The 21,440-nt window shown below is 34.3% G+C and overlaps 1 protein-coding gene across 1 annotated transcript in view; it reads right to left on the bottom strand.

Annotated features, from left to right (window-relative positions):
• The window catches only part of RIMS1 (regulating synaptic membrane exocytosis 1), a 354,268-nt gene that overhangs the window by 125,102 nt on the left and 207,726 nt on the right, over positions 1-21,440 (bottom strand). Inside the window, exons 17-26 of the mRNA XM_026089988.1 lie at positions 19,712-19,768; positions 19,259-19,305; positions 18,252-18,364; positions 17,047-17,177; positions 16,549-16,720; positions 16,234-16,390; positions 14,938-15,009; positions 6,887-7,043; positions 5,657-5,782; positions 1,261-1,323 (exon numbers count right to left, since the gene is read on the bottom strand). Of these exons, the coding sequence (XP_025945773.1) occupies positions 1,261-1,323; positions 5,657-5,782; positions 6,887-7,043; positions 14,938-15,009; positions 16,234-16,390; positions 16,549-16,720; positions 17,047-17,177; positions 18,252-18,364; positions 19,259-19,305; positions 19,712-19,768 (1,095 nt within the window). The remainder of the gene's footprint in view (positions 1-1,260; positions 1,324-5,656; positions 5,783-6,886; positions 7,044-14,937; positions 15,010-16,233; positions 16,391-16,548; positions 16,721-17,046; positions 17,178-18,251; positions 18,365-19,258; positions 19,306-19,711; positions 19,769-21,440) is intronic.

The raw sequence follows: 21,440 nt of genomic DNA, 5'->3' as shown, positions 1-21,440 counted from the left end.
AATAAAGAAGCCCTCATTCTATAAGGATGAGCAGCCAAACACTTTATTTATTAATACATTACTATAATTTTATGCTACTATAATTCCCTAATATCAGACACATGAAATGGGATAAGACTGGTATACTCTATTGAAGAATCAATCCACAAATAGTTATGGAATGCTTTTCAAGTTAGGAAGAGATAAAATATGACTGTCAGCAGCAATTTTAAGAAGCTCTTTCAAAAGTATCTGGCCTTGTTATTTATTTGTTTAGCAAGTAGAAATGTATCACTTCTTAAATGTCACAAGGTCAGTCCTATCAGCTTGCTCATTCTGATTCAGAATAAATTACTTTCCATTTAAATGATGAAAAGAATTTTCAGGAAGTTCTAATTCTAACTTGTTCTCTGCTTAGACCAGCACAGTCTATTTTGGTCTTAAAAGATTAATTACCTGACTACAATTTTTAAAAATCTTTCAAAATAACGCAAGGAGAGAGATCAAAATTAGGTTCTACATCCTTCAAGGTAGTAAATTGCTTATATTGCACAACACTTACAAATGCATCAAAACATTTTAGACTCTCATTCTAAACCTGCAGGCAAGCTTAATTTCAGACATAAAAGCTAAACAAAAGCCCAAATCCCACTTTCTCTTTTTCCTCACAATAAAGTAATAGCCTAGCTGAACTACACTAGATCTATTCTGTTTGAATTTTAGGTGCTGTGGCACTTAGAGGAGTCTGAGATGTTTTRTACATCAGTCCTGCAGTCTGGGATTTGGCATGCTAACATACAGAACCTGCAACCCTTGCCCAGCTCATCATTCTTCTGAAAATGTATCTTCAACAACTTGCTGTCAAAACTCTAAGAAGACGGGTCTTTGTATGTAGGCTTTTAGCACTGTGCAATAAATAAAAATGGAAACGAACATAAAAAACAACAAAATAGGAATGTATAAAACTATAATAATACTGGCATGCATTGGGAGATCAGGACTTCTGTGACTAGACAGATAATCTACCACAAAACGTAGCTGCAAAATCAGTACTTCAACTACTTTATCCTTACTACTGAGGTTAACAAAAACATACACTTATTTCGATCTGATTAAAAAAAAAAAGAAAACAGCGAAAAAGAATAATTGACACCCAAATTACAACACATTAGAAAATTCTTTACTTATTAGGACATAAATACAGATATGGAAAACAGTTGGGCACGCAAAGTATACAAAACTAACCAGATGTGTTCATGATTACCAAATTCCTGTATTTACCTGATGGTATGTAGGCACTCTGCACTTCTTCCTCGTTTTGCTCTGGGCAGCATAAGAAGCTCACTGCACAGACAGGATGGGTGGTGAGTGAAACAGATATAATTATGAAGCATTAGATGACATGAGTTATGCCAATGATATGCAAATGAAAACATAAAAAGAAACAAGAAGCTTGCACCCAGATAGATAGCCTGATAATGTTCAAACCCAGGCAGCACTTCTCAAAGAATGTGAGCCAAAAAAAGCCTGTGACAACTACATTTGCAGCAAATTCCTTTTGCTTTGGCACCTAATTTTGTGAGTTTTCTCCTTTCAAAATTCAGAAGTACTGTTTCCAAGTTCTTCAAGATAAAAGCTAACAGGAATCCACAAACCAGTTATATTTCACTAGTAATCTCCTTTTTCAAGAAGTAATTGCTTATTAAAATATGGAGAAATATTTTAGAAAAAGGAAAGACAGAGTCTTCTGGGTTTTTTTAAGCCACAAAAGCATACATGAAAACACAGTGAGGGCTACTTAACTTACTGCAAACTGTTTTATGCTGTAGCAAATGCAATGGGAAGAGTAACCAGTTGCCCTTTTAGGAAAAAGGAAAATATATGTTCACTGAAAATATTACGTTTGGACAAATGTAAGTTCTGACTCAAAGCTCTTCACAGTATTTTGCAATGCAGTCCCTAAGGAAACAGAAAATTTGCTAATCAGCCATCAGAATTTTGTTTCTAGTTGTTTCCATTTCATGGACCAGCCATTTATTATAGTATTACTTTACTGTAACCAAACACATGCTACAGCCAGCAAGATGGTAAAATTAATATATATTTATGCCTATGGTAAATATGACTATGATATGACATATCGCTTGAATTTATCTTGTAGTTTTATGCACTTCAACACAATCACAAAGACGAAGCCCTAAAATTCCTAATTATCATAAACAAGAAAGTAAAGCTAAACTTCATGGAAACATGTTTTTAAAAGCTGGGAATCATATGAAGTACTATGGCGACAGAGAGAAAAAAGATTACAAAACATATAAAGGAGCAGTTGTTCAATGAGTTTTGTGCTTCTTACCATTATAAAATGACCAACTTAACTGATGCAGCATAGGTAAAATTTATGTAAAGTTCTAAACTTGGAAAATTGAAATAATCACTTGTAAGTCACATGTGAGATTTAAGTTTGCATCTGGAACCACTAGCCTGATTTTGATGCAACAAAACATATTAAAGGTGAACTGAATTGTTTTTCTTAAAGCGCAAAATAACAAACCCATTCAAGCTCAGAGGACTAACAGAATTTATCTTCAGGTTTCCAAATTACAAATAAATATAATTCATTTTAAGACAAAGTTAACATTTTCTGTAGATACTTAAGAGTTTCTGTGATTTTCCTGCAAGAACTGAGGAAATTTAACATCAGCACTACAAACATGCAGTTTCATGGACTGCTTACTTATTAGAGACAGTAACTGCTACGGGAGAAGGAAGATAAAAACCCCARCAGTCTGAAAGCCAGTAGATGCAAAGTCCAGCTTAAATCTCAGGATACTTTGTTAATATTTACTCTACCTTTGCTAAGCCAAAGCCTATCTATTATAACTGGCCCATGGCAAGCAGTGATATAAAATACATCCAGGGGTAAGGGATATAAAATAGGAAATCCAGCACGAAAGCACCTGGTTAAAAAATAAAACAAAAGAATCCATAGCAGTAGGGCACTGATAGTATCAGAATATACTGGTGGTTCCATAATAAATTAAGATTGTTTTGCAATAAAGATTATTCTTCTAAAACAAGTGTTTTCTAATGGGAATATTTAAGTACTCAGATTAACAGATTTTATTTAGGAATAAAAAGAACATAAAAAATTGAAAGAGCTATCACTTTGAGAATAAGATAATGATACTAAATTCAGAGCAAAGATATACTGCTTAGCTAGATTTCCTAATATAAAGCTTTTCCTAGTAGATATATATATTATTTTCCATAAATATACATATTATATTATATGTATATAATGTAAGTATATATAAAAAAGGTGAAGTGGACAAATCAGTTCCCCTGGAAATGTACTACACCAGATGCTTTGGTAGGAGGCTATAAGAACTACTTCTATGACAAATTATTCAGAATATTCAATATTAATTTGGGACCAATAACAGATCACTGAGAAAATGACCAGAAGTAATCAGGAACCAATTACAGATCACTGAGAAAATGACCAGAAGTTATCAGGAACTGCAATTTCTGTTATCAGAAAAATCCTATGGGCCCATTCTCATTTTTCTAACCAAGTGTATGTTAGGTATGGTCATGAAGGCACTTGTTTATATGAGGGTTTCAGTAAATGAACAACAGATAATACTGATACTAATACTGATACTAATACATAATACTGGTGGTAATACTGAATAAAGATTTTTTGAAAATCCTTGGATGTGAAAAAGAATCTTCCTCAACAAGGACTGCTTTGGCCTTCCCTATGATGCTGGTTGTATTTAATGACAGACARACAGTGGAAGCTGTAAGAGCTAAACAGCTTCCACAACTGAAGAAATCTGGGAGGAAGAGAAAAAGGAAAATGGGAAAAATGAGACCACTGCAAACAAGATTCTTACTCAAGGACAGTAACTGGACCTGTGTTTAGATCCTGCAGATAAGCCATGTATATTCTTCATGTTTGACCTTTAACTTCCGAAAAGTGTTTTCTGAGCAATGACAAGAAATGAAGACCATTTCTTACTCCAGTCTTAACACATTCAGAAGCCCATTGCTGCTGAGCTCTGTTCTGATGGTTTATCCCCATGACAGCCTCAACGCAAGCCCTGTTCTCCAAGCATAATTCACGCATATATCATTTATACGCTTTGAGATGTTACTGTAAGATAATTTTATATACAGCTCTCTATATTTATTCCTAGTGAAAAAAGTTACTGTTTAATGTCTCCTCCTCTTCAAATCTGCTCAATAAGCAAACTGTTCAATAAATATTTTCAGGAATATTTTGAATATATCACTACTTATAAATGATAACATGAAACATTTGCAACAGTGGAAATTACTTGAATTAGCTTAACGATAAATCTGATTTTACTACAGGTAAAAAGCATTTCAATTCACCTCTAAAAGCAAATTCAGTACCACAATCCAACTCAGACAATTCTGTACATACTTCTTGCCTATAAAATATGACATGGAAATTTTAAATTGTTCCGAATAACTCATTAATCCCCATATGTGTGTTATCATATTAAAAAACAAAGCAGGCAAGATCATATACAAAACTGAACTAGTTTAACTGCAAAAGCCATCTGTTATTCAGTTTCTATGTTGCTTCAAAACTGGACAAAGAGTTCCAGAGATTTTTATGCTTCATTTCTATCACATGTCTTCACATTACTATAGAATGCATTTTCTGTATTGAATTTGCTCAATCATTTGGAAAGGTTTGTCATCCTTACCCATAACAAATGTTAACTTACTGTAAAAAAATTCCAAGGTTTTCACTAGGACAATTGATAGTTTATGAACGGTAAAACTTTGCCATTACAGCTTAGCTATCTGATATTTTGCTAAGTAAACAAATGCCCCACAAACGTTGATAATCTATATGACTGTCACCATTAAGTTTCCCAAGCACTGAACTAAAATACCTTTTTAACTTTTTTCAGGTATAAACTAAGCAGAAATTTTCTTTTTTCTTCCATTTTATTAAAAGATATTTCTATATAATTGAGAACATGTCTACTGCTAGAGAACCAGTGTTCTCTGAGGAGTGTAGTCACTGCATGTATTCCGGGGAGAGATGTATGTATGCCAAGCATTGAAGACTAGAGATTTTTGCTAATTACAAGCACCGTAACTATCCTTGCTATCTTTGGTTACTGCACCAAGTTCAAGAGAATGTTATATAAGATGTTGTGAGACCACATATGTAGATGTCCAAAATATATTAGCATAGGAATACAAACTACGGTATGTGCAACTCCCAAGCAGTAGGAAGGCATGCCTGGTATTTTGTTGACTACCAAAACAGACCAACATGTGTCTGTGTTCTCCGTGCTACAAGGATAGCTATGGCATATATGTAGATTAATGGATTTCTAGCAAAAACCTCTGGGTTTACATTCATGAAACAAACAAAGGAATACACTCAAGGACAAACACTCAAGAACCATTATTCTAGACACCTGCTATTACTGCCAGCCTAGTGCACATTTTTGCCACAAAGGAGCCATAGATAATTTAATCACGATTAGTTTTGACCATTAGGATGATTTCTCTCTCCTTTCCCATTATTATCAGACTGTGTTTTTCTACTGAACACTTGAAAATCAGGCAAAGAGACACAGACACTTCTAAACTTGTTCCCAAGTTCAGGCTGACAATGTACCTTTCTTGATCTGACAAATACTGACTATCCATGTCTCTGGATCTGTAATCAACTGGACTTCTGGAGGCATCATGGTGTCTAGTTGGAGAGCGTGATCTTCTCATTTGATGAATTTCATCTAAACTCCTGAAAGGCAGATATATGTACAAAATTTTCATTTGTCCCGTAAATAATATACCTTAATGGATTACAGTACAAGTCAGTTGGAGGAAGTCTTTAATCAGTAAATTGTTAATATAAAACTTTTTTAAAAAAATACTGGTTCCTGAAGAAAAAAGTCCCTCTTAAAGCATAGAGAGAAGCCATTTCTACCTTTATCAGAAGTATGTCTATTCCTATGTACACTAACGGACACAGCAAAAGTATTTTTAATGCCTGTACTTAAAGAATAACTGAGAAAACGTAAGAACTGATAATACTTCACACTAAATTAAATGAAAACTTCATTAATCCCAAAATAAGTGTCATAGAGAAGGGGAATAATTCTGTACAACCTTAGGCAGCCTCTGACCTCCATGACAGGAATTTAAAGCTCTCTCCATAAGGAACAAAACAAGAAAAGAAACTACTCATTTCCTGAAAGGTGGATTCTGCCTTCAGTGTAATAACTGGCACTGGAGCAAGAGGCATTAGTTTTACCAAGTATCAGACTAAGGGATGGTGGAGCTGATTATCAAATATTTTGTGTGTTGTGCTTACAGACAGAAAGACACAGACTTTGTCCAGCAAGAGCACATACATCTGTTTGTAAAAGAAGAAAGAGGAACTGTTTCATTCTTTCAACTATAGGAAGAGGAGTAAGTGCCGTAGCCTGTTTTAGGTACAGCCATACCCCTCTATCTATTGAGGACGCATTACGGAAAAGTGCAACTGCTAGTGATAAACAAAAATACTCAAGTACCTTCATAGAAGATTCAGGCACTGACTGAAAACATTTCTGAACCTACATTTTCGTCATGGTACAACAAACAAAGATGATGAATCACAGGGAAAATATCAATAAGAAGAGTTTTATAAGGTTATGATTAAGAATTTGTTTCATGGGTGCTCTTGAGTGATTAATGAGAGCATGCTTCAGGTTCAAATGCTACACTTTAAATTAAGATACAAAAAAACCCGAAAGCATCGTGAAAAAATGGATAATTGCTGAACATGAGAAAAGTTTAACAGGAACCAGTGATGTATTATACAAACTTCAAACTTCAACACTCAGTGTTTCATGATGCCTACCTCTGTAATGGCACATTTGGTAAACGTGAACGGGTCCTGCCCTGATCGTCGCCACGGTGAGGAGATACAGATCGTGAACGATGATGTGTTGTTCTTTGCTGTTCTGGTACAGTTAGCGTTGTAGATTTACTTTCTCTAGAACTAGATCTATAACCTACTGGTAAGAGGGCAACAAAAGGAAATCAGAGAGTAAAAGTCTGGGTTTGCAAAGAATTCAAATGGTTAGTCCTTCCAGGAATACACATCTAAATGTTCACATAACTTTCAAATAGTCATTCAGCTGTTGGATATCTTGACACATCATGCAGTCAGGACAAATTACTAGCATTACCTTTAAATGTCTACATGTATAGAGGCAAAGAAACTGAGATGACTTTCAGTAGGTACTAGAAGAGTGGGGGAGAAGACTGAACTAGTTTTCTGACTTGGGGAACAGTACCCAGAGTAACTCACATTTCAAAATTGTCATACAGTAGTGAATATTTGAATGGAATCTAAGCAATATAGATTATTTCATCTAACAAATGGAAAAGGCATCCTTGTGAAGGCATCCGCAGAGACTCACCAGCACTACTCATATATAAAGTGTCCTTCTGACTTTTGCTTCAGCTAAATAGACAGATGTTCTCCTGCTGAACTTAGCCAAAGCTACCTTGTTTCAAAAACTATGAGCATTTAGAGTACATTCTATAGAATATTGGCTGTTGCATATATTGTAGAATATTTTTTTCCAAATACTATGAATGAGCTGCAAGATTTTTGGTAGTACATTTCTGTTTAGGAYTTAAAACAATTATCAGAATGTTATTCCATTTGAAGTGTTGATATTTCTGTGCCTTTTCCATTTAGCATGTTGTTTGCCTTGATACACACTTTGAATCTCATCCTAAACTAGATAATGAAGGTAAGTAAGATTAACTGCCTATTATCTTTCAGACTTCAATTGCTAACTTCTAGACATCTGACAATAATCCACCCTCACTGGCAGAAAATTTGTCACTTCCCAAATTATTGTTTAGATTCCAAAATAAGCATTTTGCTTCTTCTCTGAATTTATCTAGCAACAGTTTCCTACATCTGTCCCTGTAATACGTTATTCTGTTCAGCTAAAGAACCAGCCTGTATCAGAAATCTTCTCTCTGCACAGGAAAGGACCGTTATCTAGCCATTTCTTTATCTTCAGTTAGATAAATTAAATAAGTTGCTCTTCTTAAGCCTCTTGCTATGCTGGTCCAAGCTTTTTTTGTTCATATTTTGTATAATTTGTATAATTCTTGTAGTTCTTTTCTGACCTTCTACCAAATTTGTCATAGCCGTCTTAAAAGTATGGACTGGATAGAATCAGTATTGGGCTTGGTCATGTTTTCAATGAAACTTAATAACCTGTTTCACTGCAAGTCTGAACCCTGATCACAAATATCAAGGAGGCATTCATGCTTCTTTTCCCCAAATTAGGCATCAGTTTACCAACCTATTCTAATGGACATCTAACCTATCTACATGCATTATTTTAACATTAGACCTGGAGGAAGACTTTTCTTAAAAAGTGGTAAGTAATCCTAGGATCAGAACAYATTCCACCACAGAACAGATTCATCTATATAATATCTAAATGAGAAGGGGGACCTATTAGATTATGCATTTCATCATCCAAGGAACTCTAAGACTGTTTTCCCTGATTATATAACTTATAATATCACAGGCTCAAGAACTGTGATTATCTTTTTCAATATGGAGCAAACTAGTGAAAGTTATCCAAAGATAACTGAAGAGCATCTAAGTGTTGTAGTGTCCTGCACTAGCCTCCAGACTTATATCAACTTGCCAGCAACTTTAATCTCTAAAAAAAGATCAGCTTCACTAATTTCTTCCTGGCCTTAATACATTTATCACTACAAATATGAGACAGAAAAGGCAGGTGGGATGTAGACAATGCTGACAAAAAGGATGACTAGACAGTTTTACTATGGACTTTTTGGTAACCATCAGAGCTAGAAAGCATGTGCAGACAGACCTTTGCAAATGCAGCTATCATTTTGTCTAATTCTTGCTTCTTAGACTTCATACTAGCCAGGGTTGGTGCAAGAGCATGGAACATACCTTTTTTCTTCCATTTGTTGAAGCAGGGTGAGGGGGAGGTCAACAAATCAGGGAATCAGGAAGCATTATGACTTTTGATGGAACTTTGAGGGTAGAATTGGGCCCAGAGAAAACTGCTCTTCATAAAAACATATCACATAGCTCAGAAACAACCAACATCAGTTACCATTATGCTGTGTGCACATGTGCACTGTTCTCAGACTACATTGAGTTTGACACCAGAAATAAAAATAATGAATGCAGTTTCATATTTAAAATGTGACATTATCCAAGTTTGGGGAGGGTAGGTGTTATCATTTGAAAACCAGAAAAGGGCATGGACAAAAAACTTCCCAGAGAGCTCATCAGTAGCTATATACACAGCAAATGCTTGCCACTTATGGGCATTTTTAGTAGCAAAGGTYAGTGAGTGCTGAGTGCAAGACAGCCCTGTGCAAGTTGATCGCATGCATGAAAGTATCTACGCAGAGGACCTAGCAAAAACTGAAAATTTTCACTGAGGTTCATCAACCTTTTAACAAAGAACACCAGTGTTTCACAGGTTTTGATGTACTGTGATGCTGGAATACTTTTATCTGCTGAAAAAGAGTTTCAGAGTCATGTAGTAAAACTAGAAAAAAATAGGAAGCTCTTGCTGACATCAGGACAAGGACTGGGTGCAAATTTTGAAGCAAAACAGGGATTCCCTCAGAAAGATTGCAATGGAGATTCCCTCATCTCAAGTGCTAAGAGATTGCTGCTGAAGATGTGCCTGTTTTTTGTTAGAGGAAGACAAAAGACTACACCAGACAGGAACTGGATGTGTTCCCTCTCCCAGGATGACTAAGTCTGAGCTGTATCTGCTAAAAGACATTTTCTGAACAAGCTTGCTTGAGATAAAATCCTGTCTCTTCAATCAGAAAGAACACTAGTTTACACTTATTTGAAAACTAAAATCAAAACAATCCAAAACTTCTTTACAAGCTTTAGGCAACAAAATACATTTTAGTTTTTTTCACTATAAATTTCAGTTTAAAATATAATTCTAGAATATTTCTAATCCACCTAAAAGAACTATACTGAGGGTAAACCTATACACCCAAATATCCAAAGATGATTTTTTGCTATATATTTGCTATATATTTTTCATAGCTAAGCTGTCTGGAAAACAATATCAGAAATCTGTGCATCCTGTTTACACAAGGCTTATAGAACAGACAGAGCAATAGCAAATAACTTTTAGCTTAAATATCAGCTGAAGTATTGTCAAGCTGGTCAAATTGTATGCCTACTTCCATAGTGACCATGACAGTGACAGCAACAATAACATTTCCTAATATATTCAAATAGAAAGGCTCTGTGCTCTCTAGAGTGAGCAGAGAATTTTTTGCATGGCCAGCGTGATAGCAGCAATAAAGCTCATGGCAGTTTATGTAGAAATTTCTCAGTTGCTCATGGGAAACTCTCAGGTGTGATATGGAATGGAAGCTGCATGGATGATGAAATGTTCTGATGCAGTCTTAACTGTTATTTCTAAAAAAGGACAATACAGAAAATGACAAGGTATTACTGTCACCCTGCTGCTACAGGAGGAAGGTAAGTACAATACAATCATTTATACAAATTACTTATGATAGAAAATTAAATTATTCTGAAGATTTACCCATAGCACAAGCAATATAGCTTATTAAAAATACCCCTTTGAATATTGTCAACTATATATCAGCTTTTTATTTTATTTAATTGAGAAATTACTTGAAGATTTGATTGAAAAGACATACCTGTTTTTGCAGACACTAATGACTTAAACCATTTTTTTTTAATAAATAACTGTAAGCAGAATAATAATTTATGTTTTTGATCATTTTCAAGTCAGTAATTAGAAATTAGAAATATTAGAAATATTTGAAAATGCAAAGACTATTTTACAAAGGCATGAGTGAAACTCAGATAATGTGTTACCATTACAAACGCTAATCTTAAGTTTTGAAAACTCCTCTTCTCTTTACACGTTACTGGAAATGAGGATGAATACTTGTTTACAGCTAAGTGTCCCTGCTCATAATACTAAATAATAATCAAAATGAGTTGTAGGTACATTCTATTTTGATCTTAAAAAAGTGGAAAGGGAATTTTCTATTGTCATATTATCAATTCTATTATCACCTACCAATAACATTTTTCATTTGCAGGCAATGTTTCATCAAGTTAGCCTTGAATGCATGGAAATGTTGAGGTACGTCCCTATAAAATGATCAGCTGTACACTCTGCAAAAGTTGACAGGATCTTAAATGTTTTCCAAATACTAGAAATATCTTTTTTAAAGAACTGAGGATTGGTCAGTTGCAGTTTTTAAGTTATTTAACGATAATAAAAAAGTAGATGATTGAGGAGGACTTTCCTTTGCTGAATCCTACTTATTTCAGAACATATTAAGTATCCTAGAGCTTATAATTTAATGCATTAAATGAAGTAAATTACAGTAAAGAATCAGTGATGAATTTTTATCCAAAATCATACAATAGCATACTAGGAAAAGGGGAATAAACTTCATTTATTAATATACACTAGCTCTCAAAGATCTGATTTCACATTTTGATTCCAGGGAATAACATTACTTCAATCTGCATCACATACTTCCTCTATATGTAGTTTTCTTTTTACTTTTCCAGGAAGTGTAGGAATTATTTAACAGTGGAATGTGACAAAACGTGGAACTTGGATGGTTTGCATAAAGATTATTTTGGATCCAGAGATTTAGTGTAGTATAAGTATATAATACAAGTCCCTGTACTAGGCAAAGGACCAATTTCTATCTTCAAACACTTCTTTTCTTTTTTTTTTTTAAGAAATGCACATAATTCTTTATATTGCCTCCTGCTGCAATGCAGCAGTTAATAAAATATTTTCTTCATATAAATAGATGGAGGCATACTACAGAGAAACTTGTTAAAAATAATTCTGTTACAACTGAGCTTCAAACTAAAGGTGCTTTGAGTTGCTGATATAAACTCTCTTTATTAACAATTCTATGAATTGATTGAAAAAAAAGAGATTTAYATATATTACTGCAAGATACGAAATGATAACTGTGGGCAGTAGAATTATATAAACATAAGGAATGTATGTGTGATATGACAGGGAAAAATATTTTCCTTAAAATATTCTTGAAATTGTAAAACTGCCATTATTTTTGATGTAGCTGTCTTTACTTTCATCTACAAGCTGTGATTCTTTGCAGCTGCTGAAACCTCCATGAAAACAGTCTTCCCTAATATTACTAAATGCTAATGCTGCATTTGCCTTAGCAACTGGCATAACATTTGAAATTATAGTTAAGAATTTCCAATAAATTTGTGAAATTAATCACAAAATTTTCATCATTACTTCTGCACTTACATTGATGATGAAGCCGAGCTTTTGCACTTGTACATTTTGCAGTTATGCATTTGGTTCTTTAGAAAATGAGGACTAACCTTTGTGAAAATTTTGAGATATTAAGAAGGCAAAAAACCTTCTGTTCTGAATGACTATTTTAAGTCAAGAATAGATTAACAACTGTAAGAACATACCTTTGATAAAGACAGAGCTTCTTACCATATATAAGCAGCAAGGTTGGTAATGTAAGCAAATAAGTAGTAAAGAAAGGGGGGCTTTTAAAAAAAGCTTTATATTTTTGATCACATATTGTGAACTGAATTTTGATATTCTTATTTCTGTTGAGAAGGAATATCTTAATCCTAGACTAATCTAGTTGAAGTCAACCAAGACTGTGCCAAAATGGTCCAAGCGTGTACCTGGGCTGCACTGTGATCCTGCATTACGGAGAAACGCGGCTGTGCACCACTCCCTAATGATGTGTGGAAATCTGGACCAGAGAAGAGCAGCAGTGCACTCTGCTGAGGTCCATGACTTTTGGAGAGATAGGGAGGAGAAGAAGTAAAGACCCTGCAGCACAAGGAACCTGCATACAACTTAGATGTAACACAAAAGACTGTTAGATGGAGAAGATACTAACAGTATCACTCCATGCAAATAAAGGTAGCAGGCCACAGTCTTAAAAGATTTAGCAATGTGGTAACTAAGGAAAGATGTTGGATAGGAAGGCAGAAACGCAAATCTGAACTTGGTGCCCACACACATTTGTGAATCTGTGCCTAAGATTCTCGAGCAATTCGGTACACAAAGGGACCAGCAACATTTCCCAGTTCTAGCTGCAAAATACATTTTCATATGCTGTCTAGTCTGTCACACAACAGTGATTTATGACTGAAATTTCTTTGTCCCCAGTGTCTAAAGTCTGCCCCATTATAAGAATTCAGGCTGCATCTACAAAGAAAGCACATACTTATATGTGTAGCCACTTATCTCATAGGAATCACAAACAGATGAACTCCACCCACATTTGACAAAAAATGTACCCATTAAGCTCCAAAAATACAAATTTGTGCTTTGTCAGATCAGCTGCCAGAATGCCTCTAAGCTGACTTTAGAAAAAAAGTTTCCTCACCAGACCCTTCTTATTTCTGCTTAGAGACTCTTAGTTTATTACAAATTCTTTTGTTACAGATGAAATCGAGGGCACACTTGAGCATGCACAACCCTAAGAAATTTCCATAAGAATCATAGTTACTCATGTGTTGACCCAATGAATATAATCGAACGTATTCAGCTGTCATTTTAATTTTGAATATTTCCTTTGTCAGATGGAAAATGATTTATTTAAATGGGAAATGGATGCCTTGAAGAACTGGCAGCTGAGAAATGCCCCTATTCTTAATATGGCATACTGAAATCTTACAGGTAAGTAAGCCTACATGGATACACCAATATCTACATTGCCAATTAAAAAAGCAAAATAATAAACAGGAAAAAGTATTTGGAAATATATGATTTATTTTTATTTGAAATGTTCTCTCTCAGCTGATGGAAAATTTTCAAGATTAATCACCCGATTAAAACAAATATCATTACTGGAGAGAATGGAACTAATTCCGCTCTTAGTTACTCAGGTGCAATTGTATTAAAGTAAGGTAAGAATGCAACCACATAAAAGGAAGGAGAATTTGGCTCACTAAATATCAAAATAATGTTGCCGTAATAAAATAACTAATTTGTTTAAATCAATATATAATGAATAAACAAGTAATCAGGTTATTTTAAACACTGATCAATAAAACAGAGAACTTTCTAAATGCCACCATAATTTAATTCAACAATTTTCATCAGGAGAATCCACAGAAAACCTGATTTAGTACATGGAATAAAGTAATTTAATAATGGATTTAGTAATGGAATAATGACTCTTCAGTGAGTTTGGGGCAACTGGGAAACATATTAATCTAATTTGTGGCAACAGTCAAATGAAATAGAAATATGTGGCATCAAAAATGATCCTCAAAATTTTGAGTCTGTAAAGAGTGCTGTACTCAAGTTAAAATCATAATAATCTCCACAAATATGTACTTATGAACATTTAGGGTAATGATAGTTCATGAAGGCTCATGAAAACTCTAAAAGATATAGCCATGCTACATGCATCTTAATCTACAGCCATGCATTTTCAATACAGTCCATGGAAGACTGCATTATATCTAAGTTTCAAGCAAAAAGCAAAATAAAAAAAATGCTTGCAATAAACACTGAAAACTTAATTACTATTTTAAAATGATTTTTTGAGCTAAGTATCTAATTTTAATAATGCTTGGAACATTATGAAGTAACAAGCAATTTTGAACCATCTAATGGTTCACATATGAAGAATGGTATGTAAAAGAAATATCAATGAATGAATACTAGAACCTTTTAATTCCCCATAATTTAAAAGGACAAGTACCATAGAATAATCAGTAAAATTACTTTTTCCACAAGGCACTTTCCAACATCAGTATTCTCAATAATCTGAAATGATATAATGAAAAAACAAGCGAAAAAGAAGAAGAAAGCAGGACCATGCTGTTCACCCACGCACCTGGAGGAACAACTCCAATACCATCATCAACATCATAATCTGAGATGTCACTATCACTGATTGGCCGAGATCCTGCACAACAGTAAGGTAAACAAATACCTGAACATCTGGTCATACTGTAAAATGTAAAAATATGTTCTTTTAAAGTACTGCTAAAATTCAAAAGATAATCTTAACTGTAAACAATAGAAGAGGAGAACTAAACTGCAGCAATTTACAGCGATGTTTCAGGAGACAGCTGAGCCAACCCAACAGCTTAATGCTGCTCCTGCATCCTCCTGTCTTCTTCTCCTTCCCCTCCCCTCACTAATCCAGGTCTACTAGGTCAGCTCAGCTCACTAAACTAAACTAGCAAAATGCTAACTCAATATAAAGAAAAGGGAATACTTTTGTGCTATTTCAGTGAGCTGAGTAAGCTGAATCAGCTTGCTGAACAGGAAAGGAGATGTGGCACCATATGGTGAGAAAGAGGAAAAGGAAAGAGCACTGAGAGCTTTTAGGAAAGTTCAAATATCTCACAAAAACTAAGCTTTCATTTGCTATCTCTATATGTATTCTTATGCAGCCATTATAACAGTATCACATTTCTATAATTTATTCTTGAACATGCCTCTATTTGCTATACATTGGCTGAAATTAATGACACATTGAAGAAAAATCAGAAAAATAGCTCTGGATTATATTTAAAAATCATCCCCTATGACCTTCTTATTTCTAAATGTACTTWATATTAAGTTAAACGAACAGAGAAGCTATAATATTCAAATATTTTGAAATATTCACTAAATTAATACACATTATACAAATATGCAATCAGATTCCTGAAAAATAGCTCTTTTCAAAAACAACTATACCTCCCAAATACACACACAGAAATTCTCTTTGCTGCAAAAGTAGCTTCTCATCCGATTGTACAGTAAGTATATTGGAGGTTGAAACTAACTATATGCTGAAAACTGGTTTTAGGCCTCACAAGTCTTCAGGCTTTTCTCTTCTAAAACAAAAACTTTTAATTATTATCAAAGAATCCAGTAATGATGAACCTCATCTTTGTATTTAAAAGGAAAGTTGTGCAAACAAATGTTCTAATAATTCTCTTTTGCTAGTGAAAACCAAAACAATTTCAACGTTTCACATACTTAAAAGTTATACATTGACACGTCATAATGTCGTAATTTCACATCTCTTTTGTGCCATACATTTTTGTCATGTTGAAAGACTTTGAAATAATGTTTTTACCTCGCATATGAAAATTCTAATTAAAAATTTTAAAAGATGAATGGAATTTGAACATACTCTGTAATTTTTTGCTAGAACTTTCTCCGCCATGGACATGTCTTCTTGGCATGAAGGGTGATGGCTGAGGCAGAGGTAGTGAAGATTCATCATGTGTTTGTAGCTTATACCAATGTGGTTCATCATCTAAAAGTGCTGTCTCCAGCTCTATAAGAATCTAGTAGAAAAATTATCAGGTTTAATTTTACTTTTAAGGAACGATAAAATTAAGTAGCATGCACACATACACAGAGCCACATCTATAAAATATATATGTATATGTATTTAAAACCAAATAAACAATGAACTAATGAGAAATGCAATTTTATATGTCACCTCTCCAAGAAATTCACTTTCTTCTTCTTGTACTCTTGGCTGATCCCATACGGTTATTTCAAGCATTCGTTCTCTAAAATCTCTACGATGTACGTGTGAGTAGAGAAAAGTTTGGTTCCATTTTGGTTCTAGACTTTTCTTTACTGTTTTGGTCCTCCTTTTACTCTTATCACTGAAACATAAATATTTCTTGTAAAATGCATGTAGAAATAAATCACAAAAGGCCATCTACTTATCAGCACTTACTGTTTTCATTCTTTCTGATCTGATAGTTCCTAAAAGAGAAAAGTATTTGCTGTATAGTAGCACATTCATCCAAATGTCCACAGAGTTAGTTTGATACCGGCTTGCATACCTTGAGTGCAGTTTTTCCTGTATTTAATCTAACTTTAACAAGTTATATAAAGGGATTCTGTCATTTGTAAGCATTAATTTTACAGTTGATTCAATAATTTACAATGGTCAATTATAAAATAGATTTCTRAACTGAAATGCTACCTTCTATCTGGAAGAAAATACATTTTTACATAGGGATTCCTGGGGCGTCCATCTACTCTTGGTGGCAAATCTGTTGCTTGCAGAACATTTACTATTAACTGATGTCCCACTTTGTCATACCACAGTTTCACCTACAAGAATCAAGTTACCAGAAAATATTAATCAAAATGAGAAAAAAAAGAATTTTCATACTGCATCACATTAACTATAATCTAAAAGTAAGCATTTTTTCTCAAGAGGCAACAAGATTTATTTTATTTCAAATCAATAATATTTTGTTAAGTTAGATGGAAAAGATTTTGGTATTATACCAGACTTTCGTATCTACCAAAGCCGAGTAAAATGGTGCTGCCCCATTGTACTTACATTGCTTATCATACTCCCTGCAAAATCTTTTATCTGTGAGTCCAACTAAGTGAGTATATTTCTCAGCTGTGTACCTTTAAAGTTACATTTTAAATGGGAAGCCCAGACTGCAGCAAAGCCTGAGGCATGGCTGAAAGGCATCTACCCTGATTTGTCATCTTGCAAGCCTTCTTATGAAAAGTATAATATACAGCTAAATTGTTTCTTAAATGAATCATAACAACATGACATTTTTGAGCCTGCTGTATACTCAGAAATTAATATAATCACTAAGTGATTTCARTCTTTTAGAGACTCTGTAAGTATCTACAAATCAAAGTCTAAGTACTCACAATATTTTTAATAAGCACAGCATCAATCAGCATTACAGAGAACTCCAGGATGCAACGTTTATCTAAATTAAAATGCATCACTGACTAAACAGTATAACAGTTACAAGAATATAGCTCTTTAAATGCTCCCATAAAGATGATAAAGTGGTACTATGTCTGTTATCTGCAGATTACTGGACATGTACAGAATAGTTACTATTTGCAGTGTAGAGGGCACACGATGGCAAGTTACAAGGCACTTTCATGGGCTCTTCACAAACGTTACTTCCTGCGTTCTCTGGAGTCATATGACAACAACTCTGTCTCCCATGTGATTACAGTAATGGTTTGTGAGAGTGTACAGGGGGTCTAAAAAACATTTGAAAGCTGTTGGACTTTACCAGCAACAGCCATTCCCCTTGAACTCCCCACAGACCTTAACAGAGAATGTGGAGGGCCCTGGGACCAATGCTTGAGACAGTCTGATAAACTTGCATTATTAACTCAAGAAAAACAAAATATGCTTACAGAAAGCTGCCCTGGTAAAACTTGTGGTGCATCCCTTAGAGCTCCAGGGCTGGTTGGAGATATAACAGAAATAGAAGGCCTTTCCATCTTCTGAGACTCAAAAGAACTTGAACCTAAAAACACATGAGAAACTCATGAACTTTCCATCTGAAATTTTGAAGCCAATTTGGATAATTTATGAATTGCTTTTTCTTCGAATTGTATAAAGCTTGAATACACAGTATGACTCAATTTATATATAGGAGAATTTTAAACTGATGTAGGTAGGCTGGTAGAAAAGACTGTCTAGCCCCCCTTATCCCAGATTAAACCGGTCATTTTTTATTCTATTCTAAATAACATATTAAAAAGGTGCTTCTCATACAACACTGACACATCAAACTGTATGTTTTAAACAAAATATTCTCCATAGACAGAATTATGCATGTGAAATCTTTGATGAATAAGCCCATATTTATTGCGCAGTTTATAATTCCAGTAGCCTCTGAAATGTAATTTCCATTTCCAAGGAGTAGAGATGTAGTAACATGTGGGAGCAAGACACGTGTCTGGCACGGAGGGTATTCCTGCCGAAGTAGTCTATCAGCAGTTCTCAGCCAGTGCAGCAGAGCCCTCACTAGTGAAGACAAGCTCATTACAGGTAAGGAGCAGCACTGCAACAGCACTCACTGGCCCTGCTCTAACACAGTAAATGACTCTTTGGGGGCATAGATTTACTGATAGACAGTCTTGAAATGCAAAAAGTATACACTTGTATGGCCCTAACAGCATGGGATGCAAAAGCAAACAATAAAATCCTGCCAACATTTGAAATAAGTATAGCTTTTAATCAAAAGAATATTGTTTCAAATTTCACATATAAAACAGAAAATACTCTGAATTTTTTCATATAAAATCCTAGGAGTTGTCAAAGTTTCCCAGTGCTTATCTTTCAGAAGATTCATAGCTGAAATGATTATACTTGGTGAAAGACCTTAATCAGTAAAAGGAACRAAGTGTGTACTCACTAGACTCCAGTGGGGGATGAGAACTCTCAGGAATCCGTGGAATATCACTAAAACATGAATATACATATAATAATTAGAAACAACTGAAATGATCTTCTGCTATAACAAATAAAACGGTTATGGGACACTTTTTTTAGAAACACAGATCTGTTTTTGTTCTAATGCAKTGGGGAATAGAGGGAAGGAAAGGGGAAATATTTAGGCAGTTGACTGTTTTCCACTAGCGTTCATGAAAATTTTAATAATGCAAACCACTATTTCTTTCAAAATGAGGAACTAGCAGAAGTAACAATATGAGCACTACAATGTTAATATTGTGGATAGATTCCACAATATTTTTACAAATAAAACAACAAAGAGCTTTTATGAAGAGAAAAGTGGCAAAAGGGACTATATCTACTGGTGTTCAAGTATTTTGGGAGAAAAAAGAGGCAAAGAGATAGATTAACTCACTAGTAATCTTTATATAAACGTCTCAATGAGTTCATGGAATGAAAGTGATGAAAATGTCTTATGATAATAAAAAGAAAAGGCAAGTAACATGAGCAGTGTTAAACAAAAAAAAAATGCATTTCTTCAAAGGCTAAAAAATTATCACACAGCATATAACAAATGAATATGGTCATTTTTCTGTATACATGTACAAATACCTAGCATAAAAATACATATGTATATTCAAAATCAAATTGGTTAAGTCCATGTACATCGATTGAAATCTTGCCATCAACAAAATTACTCCTCCATCAAAATCTGGATGATGTTAGCTCCTGGCTCTGTTCTTCTCTCAGCACTAAGTAAGAAATGATGGCTATTGTACAAAAGTTAGTAAACTGGAGCAGGAAAACGGAAATAAAACTCTTCAATGAGTTACTTAAGAAGATTGTTCATCTAAATAAGATGATACCAACTTGAAACTACAATAATATTTCTAAAGAATATTTACAGGATTTGAAGTATAAAACTGGACATTTTAAAGGTATTCAGGCATTTCTCTGTTCAGTGAAACATTATGTTACTGACTTGGAAATGAGTCAAACTAAGGCTCCTAGGTGTATATGTCGTTGTCAAAAAAGAAACAGCTGTGGAAGTGAGCAAAGGCATGTAATGGTGCCCATCTCTTAGAACTCCAGTTCCAAATACAACCAAATTTCAGTAAGAACAGCCACCGACACTGCACAGGCACTTTGAAAATCTTAGCCCAGATGCCCAATCAACTAGTCGTAAATCTGCATTTCAGGTCCTCTTATTTTACATTTCTGGTCCATGTGATTAAATAAAGCTTATCTGAGCTCCCAGCCAATATCTCACTTTAGTTTCCATCTCATATCACTGAACAAGAATGTGCTTCTCCTTGTCTTGACTTTGTAGTTCAAGAGTAATGTGGTTTTCTCAAATTCATGGAAACATAATGGCATTACTCATTCTCGACATGGCATATTATTGTTTCGCAAACATATATCCATAAACACAGCAGGTCTGTGGAGCAGATTTTTTTCTTTTAATATTTTCTTTCTTCAGTTCTCATCATTCTGAAATATTTACTTAGAATATTCAAACTGATTTTTCTGTTCAATATGACATTGTTTGTACTTTTTTTCCTGTGCTAGAATATGAACACTCTCTTCCCCAATATAGCATTATTTGTATTAATATCATATTTCAGATAAAGGAGTGTTTAAACACAGAAGGTTCAACCTCCAGAGTCAAGTTACATATGCCTGGGCTGGTGGAGAAAGACAATAAAATACATTCATTTCAATTTTTCCTGTATTGTACACAATACAGTGGGTAAAGCTTTGGAGGATCAGAAAAGAAGACTAAAAACAAGCCCAAATAATGATTATGTACACATAAGCACTCAAGAATTGATTCATTTTTACACCAACGCCCCTTTACACTGGTAGACTGACAGAACAGTCTAATAATGAAAGAATATGAGAATCAGATCCACACAGTTTACAAGAGAAAAACTAAATATTACTATGAAGACAAAGATGCTATACCATGAGAGAACTGGTCAGGATGATAGTATTTTCTCCACTTAAGGCTAGTAATACAAAAATCCTTTTAAATATTCACCAGGCAAGGGTGAGTGACAAAAATAATCTGTCCTTTTTAAAGACTATACGCATCTGACAGGAAAGAACTGAAAGTACAATTTATAAAATATTTTTCTAAATTC

The sequence above is a fragment of the Apteryx rowi genome, unplaced genomic scaffold (genome assembly GCF_003343035.1).
Source record: "Apteryx rowi isolate R43461 unplaced genomic scaffold, aptRow1 scaffold_84, whole genome shotgun sequence".
Lineage (NCBI taxonomy): Eukaryota > Metazoa > Chordata > Aves > Apterygiformes > Apterygidae > Apteryx > Apteryx rowi.
This window is presented reverse-complemented; position numbering and strand designations above follow the sequence as displayed.